The following is an 18,406-nucleotide window of genomic DNA, read 5'->3' as shown; positions in this document are numbered from 1 at the left end:
ATCCAAATACATTTGAATAAAACTTCTGAATGCACAGAAAATTCTGAGACGATATTCACATTATCAAATTTATTGAGTTCCATGATTGGGAAATTTTAATAGGGGGATGGAAAAAAAGGGGAAAACACATAACTCGAGTAAAGGAAAGGGAGTTTTGAGAAAGTGTGAATAATAGAAAGCATTTCCAAGCACTTCATTCTTGTAATGCTACTAATGCCTTCAATTACTGGGGAAAAACATAACCTTTTGGACAGTATCCTTAAAGGCTTGCTTTACTTGCTGGTTCCTCAGGGTATATATAAATGGATTCATCATAGGAGCCACAGAGGTATTCAGAATAGCTACTCCTTTGGTCAATGATGCCTTCTGTTTTGCGGAAGGGTTGGCATACATGAATATGCAGCTTCCATAAGAGATGGAAATGACAATCATGTGAGAGGAACACGTAGAAAATGCCTTTTTTCTCTGACTGGCGGAAGGCAGTTTCAGAATTGTTCTAATGATGAACATGTAGGATAGAATTATTAATGCCAAAGTGAAAAGCAGTATGACTATTGCAGAGTAAAAGCCAATGACTTCTAGGAGCCATGTGTCTGAGCAAGATAACTGCAAGAGGGGAAAATAGTCACAAGCAAAGTGATCGATGACATTGGAGCCACAGTAATCTAACTGGAGAAAAAGAATAACTGGTGGGAAGATATTTAAGAATCCTGCCAGCCAAGCACAAAAGACAAGTAAAATGCAGACTCTTTTGTTCATGATGGTTGTATAATGTAGGGGTTTACAGATGGCTACATAGCGATCATAGGACATGGCAGTTAGAAGATAAAACTCAGTTATACCCATGAAGATGAAGAAAAACAACTGAGCTGTACAATTATTGTATGAAATAGATTTGTCTCCGGTGATAATTGTGCCCAGAAATCTAGGAATACAGACAGTTGTAAAGGATATTTCTAATACAGAGAAGTTCCTGAGGAAGAAATACATAGGGGTCTGTAGATGGGAATCCACCAAGGTGAGAGTGATGATGGTCAAATTTCCAGTTACACTTAATATATATGTGATAATTAAAAAGAGAAAAATCACAGTCTGGAGCTCGGGGTCATCAGATAGCCCTAGAAGAATGAATTCTTGGGGTACTGTGTGGTTTTTCATCGCTGATCATTTTTCCCCACTTTCAAACAGAGGATGTATGTTCTCCTATAGAAAATAAAAGAGTTAAAAGAAGATTGAGGATAGAATATAAAATCTTAAAATATCCATGATGATGAATAATCTATGAAAGCCAAAAACACATGTTCCCCTTCAGCAACTCTGTCCAATTCCTATTGGACCTTACATTCAAGTAATAACATGATCTGAAGTTAAAGATTGATCTCTTATTGTTGAGTATACACAATCACAGGCCATGGATTAAAAAAAAATGTCTTTTGCTAGCATTTAAGCAGAAGCTATTTCTTCTAATGTTTCTTTAAGATTAAGCATCTAATTATTCTCTTTTTTATAAAACCATGAAAATATTCTGATTGATCTTTTCTTTTCCTCAGTACTATAAAACAAGTCTGGATTATGGATAATCTAAATACAGAGTTTGAAATCTTACAGGTGTCCTTTAGGCTATCTCCACATTTTCTATTTTGAAGCCCACATAGTTGAGGGAACTCTCACAAGGTTAAACAACTTGTCACCATAGTAATCATCTCACAAGTTTATCCATGGGAATGTTTTGTTCGCATTCTCTTGTTAATTACTTTCTTAAAGGTTTGGTTGATGCTACCCTCCCTTTTCTTATCTTTTTAAATCCTTTTCCGATAAAAGTCCAGAAGGACAAGCAGGCAGTCTTCTTCTATTACTAAAATAATTATAGCCTAGAAAGAGTTTAATTCATACAATGTAGAATTCTATTTTTTGTTTTTTTTACAGTATTGTCATGGAAAATGAACAAGTAGGTGATCAGTATAGCATTTACTGGGAAACAGATAACCTTTCCAATTGGGAATTTTTTTTTTAATTTTTAAATTTTTAATGAAATTCCAGTTACTTAACATATAGTGTAATAATGATTTCAGGAGTAGAATTTAATTATTCATTACTTACATATAACATCCACTGCTCATCCCAGCAAGTGTTCTCCTTAATGCCCATCCCCCACCCAACACCCAACATAATCTATGTAACAAAAATGATTATAATATAGATCTACCTTTAAAATTAAATGTAATAAGTATATTTACACTTGAATTTAACACAAAAAATAAGCAATTAGATATATTAAACTAGGAAAACAGTTTTTTATTCTAAGAAATGGTAACTCTTAAAAGGGAAAGTATGAAAGGTCCAATAGGGAATAAAAAAAATTGTATTTTTATAACAGACCACGATTTCAAGTTAGAAAGAAAGAACAATCCAGGATTGATTTGTGTGTTCCTTCTTTAGCATTTTATTAATAGTCTCTTGGTAGTAAACAATTATTTAATTTGTAATATTGAAAGATTTGTGAATCCACAAACATATACAAATAATATTTTTAAAGACTTTGAATAAAATGAAGGTATATATATTGAAGAATAAAAAATTGACTTACTTCTTGGTCTTCTTGATGATTTAATCTCAGATTTTATCATCTGATTTGCTTAAACATTTACATAATTTCAGAGCTGCTAAATTGAATTAGCAAAAGATTTAGTTTCTATTGTGCTCTCAAAACAAGCATATTGATTTTTAAAACAAACAAGTATACTGATTTAGCTTTGTCATGGTTTTAAGGATCATAATTCTCTTTGTTGCTAGATTAGTGATATGTGACTCACAATATCCTTCATTACTGATGCTATGAATTTCTGAAAACATAATACAACTCATTCTGGCTTTTCATCTCTTATCAAGCTCCATGTACTAATTCACTTACACCTGGGTTGACTAGTAAAGTACTCTTCCATTTGCCTCTTTTCATATAGTACAAAAAATGATTGATTAAATCATTTTTCTTTCTATTCGTGTAAACATTTAAAATCAATAGTTTGTAATTCTATGATTATGCATCTATAAAACCTAAGTAGTATTTTCCTTAGGTTCAGGGACTGCTATATTTTCCTGCAAATGCTGTTTTGAAGAACAGAAAATAAGGAATGTTCTTCTCTAGGCATGCCATACAAATGGAACTGGACTGATTTTATGTGCCTTTTTGTTGGCCCAGGGGAATTGATTAAGTAAACTGAGTGCCAAGAGAAGAATCATTAAAGATAGGGGTGAATCATTTTTATAAATATTGATTAAAAAATATAAAAAGCAAACTTATAGGCAAATGTACAAACAACATTATAATGAATGTGTGGAAGCTTGACTTGGAATTTCACCCTTCTGATTATACAAGGAAGTCACATTTTTCTTCCAGAAACTTTGGACTTTTCTTCAGTAGAATTTGTGCCCTTATATCCTTTGAATTCTGGCAACCCCGAGAAGAATTGTTTAGCAGAATGAAATGGTAGAAAACACTGCTGTTGATTTCTAGTGTGAGTTGATTGCCTTCTGAAATGGACAACCAATTAAAGACATGAGAAGGTTTATCCATGTATTGGGCCTTTGAATGTAGGGAAACCCTTCCCATAGCTCCCACTAATGTGGCTTCTATTACCTTTAGACTACTTTTTCCATTCTGTTATTTACTTCCATTAAATACTGGTTTATATTTGTGCATATGACATCTTTTTGTTGTGAGAATATTTTTGAACCAGTAAAATAAATATCTGGGAATCTGGCATCGAATATTTTTAACTTGTTTATTTTCACATTTTCTTCAATGAGAGATGCTGTTTTTATTACTAGAAGAATACGATATTTGAATATCATATATGTAATGTACACATATATGTACACATATGTAATATAATTTCACATTTGATGACTTATCTTTATTTTCTTCAGTTAAAAATGTGGGCATAAAACATGCATGCATTAATGCCAGAAATGCAGATAATATGCAGGATTGAAAGATGAGAATATTTGAAAGTGGGACAAAAGAAAGAAGTGAGAAAGGATGAACAAATAACTAGCTAACACACAGAACAATAGATAGATGCCGAGATGTGTTGAATTTATTTATTTTTTAAAATATTTATTTATTTTGAGAGAGAGATAGCAGGGGAGGGGCAGAGAGAGAGAGAATCCCAAGCAGGCTCTGCTCTGTCAGCACACAGCCTAACACAGGGTTCGAACTCATGAACCATGAGATCATGGCCTGAGCCAAAACCAAGAGTTGGTCGCTTAACCAACTGAGCCACCCAGGCACCCTGAGATGTGTTGAATTTATAATTGATACATATTAAAACAGTAATTGAAAATATTCATTCAATATATTTCAATAGAGATAGTGAAACTGATTTTCTACTTATGAAAATTCTATTCCTTTGCCTTTATTTTTGTTTCCAAATAGTGATTCTGTTTTGTTCTGAGCTTTTATTGGTTACCAGGCACTGACCATACACTTAAATTATCTCAACTTTTTCAAACAAGCAGACAATACAAAACCTTCTGAGGTCAGTGCTATTATTCAGGTAAAGACTCTGAAGTAGAAAGAAGTTAGCTAAGTGTCTGCTGACCACCACTTGTGTGTTTGTGAACAATGCAGTCTTCATTGATTTTCTTACAGGAAAAGGAAGTGAGTTTCTATCTCACAAAGCACTGCACTTCATTTCAAATATCCTATTAGACAGGTTTCTTCTCCACATCTTTTCTGAGACTCCTAGATGATGAATTGCCTGTCTTTCTTACTTGATCATTCTTTCACTCTTACTTTCTTACATTATTGTTTTATTCTTGGTTCCTAATAGCTGTCTAGCTTTTCTCTGGACCTCCTCATAATTTACTTTTAATTAAGGCTGATTATACCTGGTACGTATCCAAAAGATACTAGGACATCAGGTTTTTAATAATGTGTCAATTACCTTCATGTCCTGTGAGGTTGATGAGTGACTATGTTTAAGGCCAACGAAACATTGTTCAGCTACCAGTTTCACTCTCCTACAGTTACAAATAATGTTTTACTGTAACACGTTCAAAATCATAAAATAAAATTTATTAAATCAAGTGGTTAAGGGATCCAAATAATTTAAGACTTTCTTAGAAGGACCTCTCATAGAGTTCTGAGCCTGGGTGGCTCAGTCAGTTGAGACTTGATTTTGACTAGGGTCATGATCTCAGGGCCAAGGGATCAAGCCCCACCTTGGGCTATATGCTGAGCACAGAGCCTGCTTGGGATTCTCTCCCTCTGTCCCTCCCCGCCTCTTGCTTTCTCTCCATAAAATAAATTTAAAAAAATTATTAAAGACTTTCTCTGAAAGCCTGAACTGACATCATATTACTAAATAATTCCAGTGCATATAACTAATTATTTTCAGTGATATATTAACATCCTTTTTAGGTAAGCTATCCTGCCCCTGCAGGATGTGTGATTGATCTCCCATTTACTGAATACTATCAGTTATTGACCTATTATTCTATAAGTTGAATTTATAATTTCAGAAGTGTATCAACTGACAGGTGATGTTGGATTTCATACATTTCTTGGTGTATCCCAAATAGTTCTAAGAATTTTTCCATGAGAAAAATAAGGGTTTGCATCATGGGAATTCCTACTATTAGAAAGCTCAGTAGGAAAACTTAATAAGAAGTGTTATCATTGACTTCATGAAAAGTCAAAGAAATAAATTTGTACATAGTTTTTAGATGGCCTAATGTAAAATATAAGACAATGAACATCAAATGCATTAGAAATATTCAATTATTTCTTTCTCATTCAACATTGTCTAGTTATGATATACACATTTTATTTGAACATTGTTTTAAAAGCTAACTCAGTGTCATGTACATTATTATATAAATAGCATGTGTTTCTGTTGGACAAAATAGTGCTCTGATTGCTAGGACACTGGAGCCATTCTACATTATTTAAACTTATTTATTCAAAAAATATTTATTGAATACCCACTACATGGCAGACACATGTTCTAAATGAGGAGGAATAGTGACTTCCAGTAAATGTTTAACAGCTGCCTCAGCGAGTGGAGGTGAGGAGCCCATCAGTAGAGTTTATCAATTTTGAAGATGTAAAGTCTCCCACCATGGCAGGTGATGTGGCCTTTCTGAATGCAGAATTGAGGAGACACAAGCACAGTTGGCTGTTGGGAAGTGTAAAGGCAGGTCCCAGCACAGCACTGCTGGAACACATCATTGTGTCTACAAAGTGGACAGAGATCCTTGCTTTCATGGGGTGAGGGAAGGGTGTGAGACAGACAATTAAGCAATGGACATGATTGATTAGTACATTATATGGTCTCTTGTAAATTAATCAATGTTTTGTAAAGGAAGAGAAAATTTAAAAACCTTGGAAGTGGGGAGCCACTAAATTTTAAATAGTGTCATTGGGGTGGGCCTTATTGAGGGGACATGTGGATGTCTGGCCTATCCCATGTAGATATCTCGGAGGGTAGTATGTCAGGGTTAAGAAACATTTAGTGTAAATACAGTAAGGCTGTAGGAGGAAAATAATGTTCTTTGCAAAGAAAGATTTATTTGTTTCTTCTTTTCCAGTAGTTTTGAATGTATGTATTATTCTTGTGCTAATGCCCTGGATAGAACTGTCAGTGGAGTGCAGAATAAAAGCAGTCATGGTGGGCTTGTAATAGATTTCTGTTTAATAGGTTTTCTATGAACAAAGTATATATATTATGAACAAAGTATATTATGAAATAAAGAAGGCATCTTTTGCACTTCAATGAATTATTCCTGTAAACTGTTATATCAAAATAGCCAGTAAAGATAAGAGAAAGTTATAACTCTTAGCCATTGATTATCAAAAAGAGCAGTTTAAGTTTAAGCACTTGTTTAAATATACCCCTGAACCATATGTAGTCATATCTGGTATCTAGGAATATTTATTTCTTCAGGTTTTTTTTTTTTTTGAAGAACTGGTATTGTGTATCTGATAATTATGGAATTCCAAAAACAAAAAAAAAAAGGGATTAATTCAAGTTTTCCTAATTATGTTTTAAATTGATAAATTATTTAGCACAGAAAATTTTAAACTGGGTAATGAAAGATGTTTTTTGATTTCTCACAATATATATAATTACATTTCTCTTTCAGTGGTACTGTTTCTTATATAATTACTAATAGTGCTATAATATGGAGAGGATAGTAACTGCAATATTCTAATAAGACTGTCAAGCTGTATTTACAGTCTTTGTATAGTAATTTAAAATAATGTTAAACTTGATTGAATATTTTCTGAATTTCTAAAAAGAGTATTTCCTGATGAAATTATAAAACAGTTTTCTCCTCAATGCTCTTGCTCTTTTTCTGTCTGAATTCTCTAAGAATTACTGTGGAAAACCTGGAATTTAAAACTATTTAAAAGAAGGAACTGAGGCCAAGCTCATAGTTACAGAGTGGAAAGACTAGCTCAAAGGTGGGGAAATGAATGAAAGAGGGATGGAATTTGAATAGAAAATACATATATATATTCAAATATCCTCAGTAAACTGCTGGCAATAGAAATAAAAGCAATGAAAAACAATTCCAGTGAGGCTATGTGTATTTAATAGATTTTTGAGGGGCCCTATTTTTTAACTATTCTTCATTATGCCTTTAATTTATGACAGTACTTTTAATTTTTTTCATTTTCTTGAGAAGAATACAATTTTTTTTTGCCCTGCCCATGAAGGCTCGCCTGACTTGCTGATTCCTTAGGCTGTAAATAAAAGGGTTCAGCATGGGGGCCACTGAGGTGTTTAGCACAGCAACTCCCTTGCTCAGAGACACTCTGTCTTTTGCTGATGGATTAATATACATGAAAATGCAGCTGCCATAGGAGATGGAGATGACGATCATGTGGGAAGAACAGGTGGAAAAGGCCTTTGTCCTCTGACTAGCAGAAGGAATCCTCAAAATTGTTCTGATGATATATATGTAGGACAGAATTATTAATGCCAAAGTGAACAGTAGAGTAAGCACAGCACAGGAAAAACCCACTATCTCTAGGAATTTTGTGTCTGAACAAGAAAGGTGTAGTAAGGGGAAATAATCACAGGTAAAATGGTCTATAACATTGGACCTACAGTAATCAAGCTGTATGAACAGCATAAGTAATGGGAATATGATTAAGAATGACATTAGCCATGAAGCAAAGACAAGGAGTATGCAGACTCTGTGATTCATGATGGTCATGTAATGGAGAGGTTTGCAGATGGCAATGTAACGGTCATAAGACATGGCGGCCAGAAGGTAAAATTCAGTGACTCCCAAGAGAATGAGAAAAAAAAACTGAGTCATACAATCCTTAAAGGAAATGGTTTTATCTCCTATAATCATAGTGCCCAGGAACTTGGGTATGCTGACAGTTGTGAATGAAACCTCTAATAAGGAGAAGTTTCTGAGGAAGAAATACATGGGGGTCTGGAGGTGGGAATCCAGCAGGGTAAGGGTGATAATGGTCAGGTTGCCAGTAATGCTGAGCATGTAGGTGACAAGCAGAGAGACAAAGATCACCACCTGAAGCTGTGGGTCATCTGACAATCCCAGGAGGATAAATTCTGTTATTTCTGTGTGGTTTCTCATATTTTTCTTCTCTTGTATAATCTAGAGGGAAAAGCACAAATAGAAGGATTAGAGGATTATTCATGGATACTGCTGGAATATGTCTCTGGAAGTAAACGTATCATACCACATTGATTTAATTTATGAGACCTTTAAGACAATAAAAGTAGGTAACACGTTTTAAAGTACATTTTTGCCATATGGCACACTCTGTATTTTCCACATAATGTTTCTTCTTAAAATCTTTATTTTACAGATTGGAAACTGAATCTAAAACAGTTATTAAAAATCTTATCTGAGTCATATACCCTAAATGAGAAAACAGGGATTTTAACCCAGTTTTTTCTGAATGTTTGATAACGGGAATAGAAATCCTGCCTGTTGACACAGAAATACTTCTCTCAAGGGTTGCCTTCTTATTGGGAAACTCCTTGTCCTTTTTCCAACCACAATAAAAGTGTCTCATTTCCTCATTCCTCTCACTAAATTTCCTGTATTATTACTTACCTGTAAAATATAGAAAGACAAATGTGTCAGGAAAAATGTCCTTCAAATGGGGAGGTCTCCAAAATTTGAAAGTCATTGATGTTAAATCTTTAACAATGTGACAAATTTCTGTTTTCATTCTGGCTCACATTCTCCTTTCAACCACCTACTCCTCATCTCAAGCCACAGATAATGAATTCATTGCCATAATGTTAATGTCCTCAGATTCTACAGTGTACAGAATACGGAAAAGGCAGAGCAGAAATTTAGTAGATTGGACTTACATATTTCACGGGCTAAGGAAGCAAAATTGTATGAGTATCTAAAATAAACATGATCTTCTACAGAACTTTTTTCCTTCAAAATTTCTTCCATCTAAACCTTGTAGTGTATTCTCTCTGTATATGTCTTCTGCTTTCTATCGCGTATAGTATTTTTATATTTTCCTTTCTATGTACGTTAGCCTTTACTTGTAGAAGCTTTATTTTGTCAATACCTGGGAGTAATCAAGGAGATAGCACATGAAATCCCTTTATTTTCTCTTCCTGAATTATAATCATCATCATCATCATCAATGCATTTTAGAGAGAAGCTAAAAGTTCCCTCAATGAATTGAACTGGTCCATTATCCTATCCCTTACTCTGGGCATTCTCATTAAATAGTTAGGTTTTCAGTTCAGTGTCCTGAGAGAAGTTTTGCAATAGAATCTTTAGTTTAAAGATGTCAGATTGTTGATTTGTAGTATATAATGCATCATAATACTGTGAAATTTTTTGTTTTTTTCTCTTACATCTTTGAGCTGTCTTCTCACTCACTTCCCCTGTGTAGCCAAAAATATTGCTGTTGATTAGAAGGTACATTTGAGGTAAGATGGATAGTGCTAATGCTATTGGGAAAGTATGTGAGGTTCACAAGAAATGAGTATTTCTTAGGGACTGGAGAAAACAGGCTGAGGAGCACTTACTTGAGGAAAAAGACATCACAATGACATATTTTGTAAACAAACTTATGGCAATTCAAGTGTGTAATAGATATTTCAATTAGGTCATTGTTCTTGAGGTGCCTGGGTGGCTCGATTAGGGTCTGGTCTTGATCTCACAGTTCATGAGTTTGAGCACCACAGCAGCTCTGTGCTGTCAGCAGAGCCTGCTTCAGATCTACCCTCTTCTCTCTGCCCCTCACCTGCTCACACACTCTCTCTCAAAATTAAACATTAAAAAAACTTTAAAAAAATAAAGGTCATTGTTCTTGATTAACAATCCTCTATAATTAATAGCTGTATAGATCCTTTGATCTCTCAACCATTTCTGTGATGTTTTTGGTGGAGTAATGAAAAATTTATCCAAGAATCTAAAACATCATTTTAGGCTTTCCTTCCTAACCACTCATCCATATTTCTTCTTCCCCGTCACATGTAACTTATGATCACAAATTTAGTATGCTCCCTGCCCCTTTTTGTTTCAATGAATTTGAACCCATCCTGGGTATCTTTGTTGAACTATGTTGGGTGGCTCATGAAAGTGAAAATTAACCTATTTAATGAACAAATACTTGCTGTTGTGCTAAATGAAATAACTGATGCATGTGAATAAAATAATAAGCACCAACTAAATATTTTATTTAAATAAATGACTTTTAGGACACCTCTGCCATTTCATATGAATTTTAAGGATGGCTCTGTTGAGAAGAGAATAGTGTCTTCCTATGTCCAACTTAAAATGCAACAATTTAAAAAGACCTATTAAGGTATAAGAGCTTGTGTTTCCTTGTTTGTTTTTTTTAATAATTAGGAAAGATGGTTAGAGTCTCCCTAAATTCCACACTTTAGTTGGAAACTAACTGTATCATTCTGCATTCTCTATGTGTGCTGAAATCTCTCAAGTTAAAACTCCCAAAAAAGGTGTGAATGCGTATATCCTCAAGGCAATTTGTACCCACAACATTACTACTCAGTTTTCCAATTCTCTATGTCTCTCTCACTTGACAATCTTTTTCTTGGTTTTAGGTCTGTATGTTAGACCAGTTTGTCAAAATAGAGAGCAAAATGCTGGTTTAATCTGATATCTTGAGTATTTGGTTTACACCAAGTACTATTTTTTTTCTGGAATGATTCATTCCATTTTTGATGTATGTTTGGTGACATCTAATATCATGTAAGAACTTCATGGTGACTGAATGCAAAAAATCTCATAAGATGAACCAATTTAGATTCTTTTTCGGATTATTATTTTAGTAATGCCTTAGAGTATTCCTAAAGTGTGTTCAGAATGCAGTTTACCTGAGTCCTCTGAAAAAAAGATAGGACCTTGCTTTTTTATTCTAATAGAAAGGGGATATTTAAATCCCAAGTCAGATCAGAGCACCAACCAATATGAATAGGAATAATGAAGGAAAACAGTAATCATCTAAATCACTTCTAAATCTGTAGGTTTTCATAGGTAGGTGTTCTACTTAAACCCTGATTATCTCAGTCTGTTAACCAGGTAACTATATCTGTAGATCATTTTCAATTTAAAAGGGAAAGGGCTTCTTATAAAACAAAGGCATCAGAACTTAATATTAATTTATAATGCATGGTATTATTGGGGCAACCTGTGGGCTTTGCACTCAAAGAGAAATTAAGTAGTTTAAAGTTAAAAATGCAACTTAGCTACATTATAGTATAGTATTGTAACTTTGGACAAGTTACTTAATCTCTCTGAGTTTTAGATTTTTTTTTAACTTTTAAAATGAGAATAATATATTATGGAAATAGAGCTAATTTAAATACAAAGTAAAATTGTACAACAATTTTATAGCATGTACTCCCAGACAGCAGTTACTAATATCCTTATTATTCCTAAAAATAAAATCAACGATCACACTTGAGGAATAGAGCCCCAGTGCAAAATAACAAAAACCGTTTTTGTAGTCCCTCATGTGAGAGACTGCTAACGGTGTATGTTCTTACCTCATTTACTAATTTTTATAATCCTGTGTTGGTTAAAAGAAACTGACAATGAGAGAGGTTAAATAACATAAACAAGGTCAGACAGCTACTAAATGATAGAATTGAGCATGGGCTACCTAGTATTCAATACCTATATTCAGTGGGGGAGTCCAAACTCAGAGAAAATAATTCTGAAAATTAATAAAAGAATAAATTATGAGAAATAGGAAATGTAACATGCTCATTTTCATAATCCTTGATGCATTCGGAAAGAAATAGCAACCCCCAATTTTTCTATATGATCTGATGAAAAGTTGAGTTAAGAATGAATGAATCAGGGGTGCTGGGTGGCTCAGTCGGTTGAGCAACCGACTTTGGCTCAGGTAATGATTCTGTGTCTCCCTCTCTCTCTGCTCCTCCCCCACTCATGCTCTGTCTCTCTCTGTCTCAAAAATAAATAAACATTAAAAAAAATTTAAAAAAATGAATGAATCGGTGCTAAGAAAAGGAAATTTTTCATTGGCTTCAACTTTACAGCCTTACCTCTACTTGTCATACAAACGTTCTGCATCAGCTGGTTGCAATGATAAAAATCCACATTGACAACTATTTCAGTTTTAGGTTAGGAGATTCAGTATTCCTAAAAATCACTCTTAATACATTTGGAATTACTTTATTTCTATAGTTTATATTCTATTACTCATTTTCCATTGTAATTATGGGAGCAAAAATAGTGAAGACAAGCTAGGTTTGGAGTTGCTTTGGCCTTTCTGGACAAAGATTCTATATGGACTTTCACCTGCATAGGTACATGTTTTATCTACCATAAATACCTATCTCTCATGGCTATTACTCCAGTGAATCAAATGTGCCAACAAGGGCTTAGAGAAAGTACACTAAGGGATTATAAAAATGTTATCAACATTTGCACCAATATTGGAACAGCAAACTTTTGTGATAATACCCAAAGAGTTACAAAGGGCATGTGAAGTAAGCCAGAAACGGATGGAATATTTTGCACATTATCTAAGTGAGAAAATAACTTAGTTGCAAAGCTTTTGGGAGAGGTCTCCTGAATTTCCTAAATCAGAATTTCTTTGACAAATTGAGGCCCCCACTTCTTTTCTTGGTGAGTTAAATACTGGGACAACTTAATCTTACATGAAAACATTACATTTTTATCATACACTAAAATGTCTCCATTAAAGTGACTCTCCAAGCTAGTAGTATCACATAAATTGTTCAGAAATGCTGAATGCAGAGCAATACAAAGAGTGGGATAGAGTTCAGTGCTCCCTGGATTCCCATCGAAAGGCGTGAAAAAATATGGATTAAATACTCATTGAACTCTTCAACATTTTCCAAGAATCATTCTCGCAAAATAGAAATGGTGCTAATTCTTGAGAAGGATCTACTATCCAGAAATCCTTTTCCATTTGAAAGATGTGCTGGGTTTAACCCTGTAATTAATGAAAGCATAATATCTGGAAATGTGTCATGATTTTACAATTCACATTCCTTTTTGTCCATTTTAGAAACAGCAAAAAAAGAAGCTTGTTGACTCATGCACTATTTGTTTTCATTCAACAAATATCTTTCCAGGACCTGCTATCTTTAAATAGTATACAAAACACTGGGAAGAAAATGGAATCAAAATAGATACGAGTCCCACTGTCCTATAATAACCAAAATCAAGGGTAAACCGATGAGAGAAAATGTTGTGAAAGATATAAATAAAGTAACCTGTTTCTCAGTTCAGAACTTTCTCTACTACACCAAGCCAGTTTTTATTCAGCAAACTTACTCCATTATACTAGGTAATATGCCCTATTGACCTCATTATTTCTGAGTCATTTTTCTAACATGAATTTATACAAAAGTCCACTTTCAACATGTTCTAAGCTTTCTGTTGAATCACATGTTCATCAAAAGTTTCCCCTAAATAGTGATTCTTTGCTTGTTAAACACTCTAATTTATCCTCATTCAACCATCGTATCTAATAAAATTATATTTGGAGGTCAAAGTAATTTGGGGCTGATGATCTAATTGTTCATATCACGACTAATAGCATAACCAGCATATCTATTAAAAAAGCTATTTTAACAGATTTCTTTAATTTCTACTCAAGTTTTCAAGTATACAAAACTTTGTTACATTAGGGCTCAAAATTTTCAAAAACATATTTTTTGATTGATATATAAGTGCTTGTGCTATACAAGAACACCAATGGGAGGCAGTTTACCAGAAAGATTTTTAAAATGGAATCTAGGTCCAAGAGAGAGAGGTTCAAATGCAAGTTATGATATTTATTCATGTTGCAATCTTGGAAAATTGTTAAAGGCCTTTCTTCATTTATAAACTAGGATTAACAATGAATCTGCAAGTTTTTAGAGAATTAAAGAAAACATTATGTGGAGCCTTCTGTTTCTGTAAGGAGTGGCTTGATATGCACCGATACTCATGAAACGAACATATGGAGATGTGAGATTAAATGGAAAAACAATATGTTTGAAGACAGAGGACACCTTCAGTTTCCAGTTCTGCAAGTAAGGAGTTGCAAATCACCACTCAAGTCTAACAATAAGGAAAAAAGATGAACAGATTGAAAAATCCACTCTCTTTGTATCCTTAGGGAAGGCAAATCACTGTCCTTAAGATTGAAAATCAGACGGATAAATACAAGAAGTGAAGGTTTAAGGGAACAGAGACTTGGGAGCCAAAACTACCACAAGGTCCAGTGCCAGCACAGGAAAACCGGAAGTAAACTGATAATTTGTGGAGGTTCAGGGAGGAAACACAGAGTTAAAAGCTCTGGGGGGACCAAGATATATGAGGCCCCATCCCATTTTTGAGATATGCTTCCAGGAGCTCAACCAGGTTCAGGTAGTGAATGTCAGAGAAAAATCACCTCCTGCTTCTGTCAGGGGCAAGAGAAAAGGAACCATTTTGAAATGCATCAGAGCACTGTGTTGTTGTTGAGAGAGCCTGCCCTCACAGAAATCTTAGATGGCCAGAGACAAACCTGCTGGAACACTATCAGTGCTTAACTGACCCAGGGAGAGAAATACCCAACTCCAGTGTCCTCTAGCCTTCCACGTAGGACAAGGGAAATACTCAACTCTAGCCCACTCTAAGTTTCCTGTCTGACTGAACTGGGGAGAAAGAACTGAGAAACCCTTATGAAGTTCACAGTCCAGAGGCCTAGGCTCACTAAGAGACTGAGACCTAATCATAGGACTGTGGAATCCTTCCCCTCCCCCGATGCCTGACTCTCACAGCCCCTAAAGGCTATTTGCTCCAGTTCTTTTTACCCAGTGCATCATGTCTGGTTGTCAAGAAAACAGTACAGAGTTAAAAAAGGAAAAAAAAAAAGTTTTGAAGAGGCAGAGAATGATTCAGAACCAGACATGACAGAGGTGTTAGAATGATTAGACTGGAAATTTAAACCAACTATGATTAATATCATAAGGGCTCTCCTGGATAAAGCAGATGGAATGCAAGAATAGAAAGGTAGCATAGGCAGAGAATGAAAAATCCAACAAAACAAAAGAAAACAAAAAAAAATCCCTGAAGGAATAAAGAATTCCTTGGACAAACAGAAACTTAAGTGTATGTTTTGTCAGTGTTCCAAGCTTGAAGGAAATGTTAAAAGAAATGCTTTAAAGAGAAGGAAAATAATATAATTCACAAAGTCAGATTTCCATAAAGTAAGGAAGAGTGTCGCAAAAGGAATAAGTGAAGGTAAAATAAAAACATTTGTTTGTTAACTCAGGGATCCTGACATACTCTAGGTGACTATGGGCTGCTGAGAACAAAAAGGATCTGGATGGCCTGCCGTTGCTTCCAGGACCCGAGTTACCCCAGACAGAAACAGAGCTCAGAAAGAAATTACAAGCTCCATGAAAAGCAAAAAATGAGTAAAATCTAACTAGGAATATCCATGTGAAATTCTGAGAATGCACATCCTTAGAAAAGGCTTGAGAGGCCCCCAGAATCTCTAGGGGGACTGAATGGTGATGGTCTTGCTCTGCACAAATCTGGTTTTACAAGACTGTGAGAGATGGTTGTGTTTTCAAATGTGTACATAACAATAAAAAGGTAGTAGGACTGTGAAGAAACAGAGAAAAATGGTCCAATCAAACAAATGAAATCTTCATTAGCCGACCCTGGAGAAATAAATGCACTACTGACAAATTATGCTCAATGAACTAGGAAAGTGGCATGTTTTTAGTTTTATTGCATTTATTTTGAATTTTTAATAAATATATATGTATATAAATAACACAGAACATGGAAATTCTATAAATAGTGCTCAATATCATGATCAATATTTTCCTTGATAATATGCACTAAATTTCACAAAATATAAAGCTCTACATTTAAAGTGTAATTCACTACTCCATATTACTTCTAAGGACTGAATGTAACATACAATATATAGGAAGTGTATATTTTTAAATGTTAAGAAATTACCAATGAATATCTTGAAAACACAAAAGAAATCACACACTGATTTTGAAACTCTACATTCAAAGTATGATAGGCTGTTATATGTATTTTTTAGGGATTTTTTATTAATAGAATTAAAACTGTTTTTCACATTCTGTTATAGGGTATGTCTTAAAGAAATCCATACCCAAAAATTTTGTAGGAGAAATAAAGTTTACCATATTTTAAAAGAAGTAAATAAACCATGCATTGGGGAAATCTGGGTGTGGAAGTGGAAATGGACTGGAAAAACATTAAGTTAACTGTAAGGTGGCATATAAGAGACTATGGGAACAAGCATACGGATACAGATATTTAGGAATTTTAAGATTTTACCTACTTACTCTTTAGCATGTCCTTTGTTTGCCAAAATAAATATTTGAAGAAAATACTACTTTATGGACCACATCTTTGAAGGCTTGCTTCACTTGCTGGTTTCTCAGAGTGTAAATGAAGGGGTTCAGCATGGGGGCAACAGAGGTATTGAGAATAGCTACTCCCTTGGTCAATGATGCCCTTTCTTTTGCAGAGGGATTAGCATACATAAATATACAGCTTCCATAAGAGATGGAGATGACAATCATATGAGAGGAACATGTGGAGAAAGCCTTTTTTCTCTGACTGGCAGATGGGATTCTCAAAATAGTTCTGATAATATACATGTAAGATAAAATCACCAATGCCAGAGTGAATAGCAAAGCAACCAACGCAAAGTAAAAACCGATGACTTCTAGAAACCATGTATCTGAACAAGACAGTCGTAAAAGGGGAAAATAGTCACATGCAAAGTGATCAATGACATTGGAAGCACAGTAATCCAGCTGGAGCAGAAGCATGAGGGGTGGGAAAATGGTCAGGAACCCTCCCAGCCACGCACAGAGCACAAGCCAGGTGCAGAGTTTCCTGTTCATGATGGCGGTGTAATGCAGAGGCTTGCAGATGGCAATGTAGCGATCATAGGACATGGCAGTGAGAATGTAAAATTCTGTCACCCCCATGAAAATAAGGAAAAAGAGTTGGGCTGCACAATTGTTAAAGGAAATAGTTTTATCCCTGGTGATAATTGCTCCTAGAAATCTAGGAATACAGACAGTTGTAAATGAGATTTCTAAGAAAGAGAAGTTTCGGAGGAAGAAATACATTGGTGTCTGTAGATGAGGGTCCACCAAGGTTAGAGTGATGATAGTCAGGTTTCCAGCGACACTTAATATGTATGTGATAAATAAGAAGAGGAAAATCACAATCTGAAGGTCAGGATCATCAGAAAGGCCAAGCAGGACAAACTCTGTGATCACTGTGTGGTTCATTTCTGTCTCTGTCTCTCTGTCTCTCGGTCTCTCTGTCTCTCTGTCTGTCTCCCTCTCCTTTTTCTTCTCTTAAAGATATTTAGGTGGCAAGAGTATTAAAGGGAGGAGATGAAAGATATAATTCATGATGATCAATATCACTGTCATCGATACAATTCTAAAGTATGTTCTATAATCCATGCTGATCTTATTTTCAGTTGAACTCTATTGTTATATTTAGTTTTCATACACATTCGTGAGTTTTGCTTTATTTACTAGTTTTCTTATTTGAAATGTACCAGAAGTTTGGAAATCTTCATACAGTAACTCACATCATTGAGAGTGATGATTTATCATCATTGAGAGATGATAAATAAAATCAGTACTTCTTGCTTTGTCCAATTTATGCAAATCATTACAATCTTCTTGAAAAATTAAGAGAAATATGCATTTTCTTTCTTTCCTGTCAAGTATTTATTAAACGATGCCACTACCTAGAAGCATAAATGGATAATCTTAATTCCATCACAAGGTAAAAGTGAAGTTTAGAACGGTTAAAGTAATAACCATTATACTTTGTATGATACAAATAATCAATTAATAACTTTCTTAACAAGTAA

General features: G+C 34.5%; 2 protein-coding genes and 1 pseudogene across 2 annotated transcripts; all 3 read right to left on the bottom strand.

The window, feature by feature from the left end:
- Nucleotides 1-219: 219 nt before the first annotated feature.
- Nucleotides 220-1,158, bottom strand: LOC122223626 (olfactory receptor 6C3-like). The gene has a single exon (XM_042944602.1). The coding sequence runs from the start codon at nt 1,156-1,158 to the stop codon at nt 220-222; it is 939 nt and encodes a 312-aa protein (XP_042800536.1).
- A 6,518-nt stretch (nt 1,159-7,676) lies between these two features.
- On the bottom strand, nt 7,677-8,616 carry LOC122223625 (annotated as a pseudogene).
- Nucleotides 8,617-16,847: 8,231 nt separating this feature from the next.
- Nucleotides 16,848-17,807, bottom strand: LOC122225405 (olfactory receptor 6C3-like). The gene has a single exon (XM_042948314.1). It carries the CDS (start codon nt 17,805-17,807, stop codon nt 16,848-16,850), a length of 960 nt encoding a protein of 319 aa, XP_042804248.1.
- Between the last annotated feature and the right edge of the window lie 599 nt (nt 17,808-18,406).

The sequence above is a fragment of the Panthera leo genome, chromosome B4 (genome assembly GCF_018350215.1).
Source record: "Panthera leo isolate Ple1 chromosome B4, P.leo_Ple1_pat1.1, whole genome shotgun sequence".
NCBI lineage: Eukaryota > Metazoa > Chordata > Mammalia > Carnivora > Felidae > Panthera > Panthera leo.
Note: the sequence above shows the minus strand (reverse complement) of the source record. Positions and strands in the feature narration are given on the sequence as shown.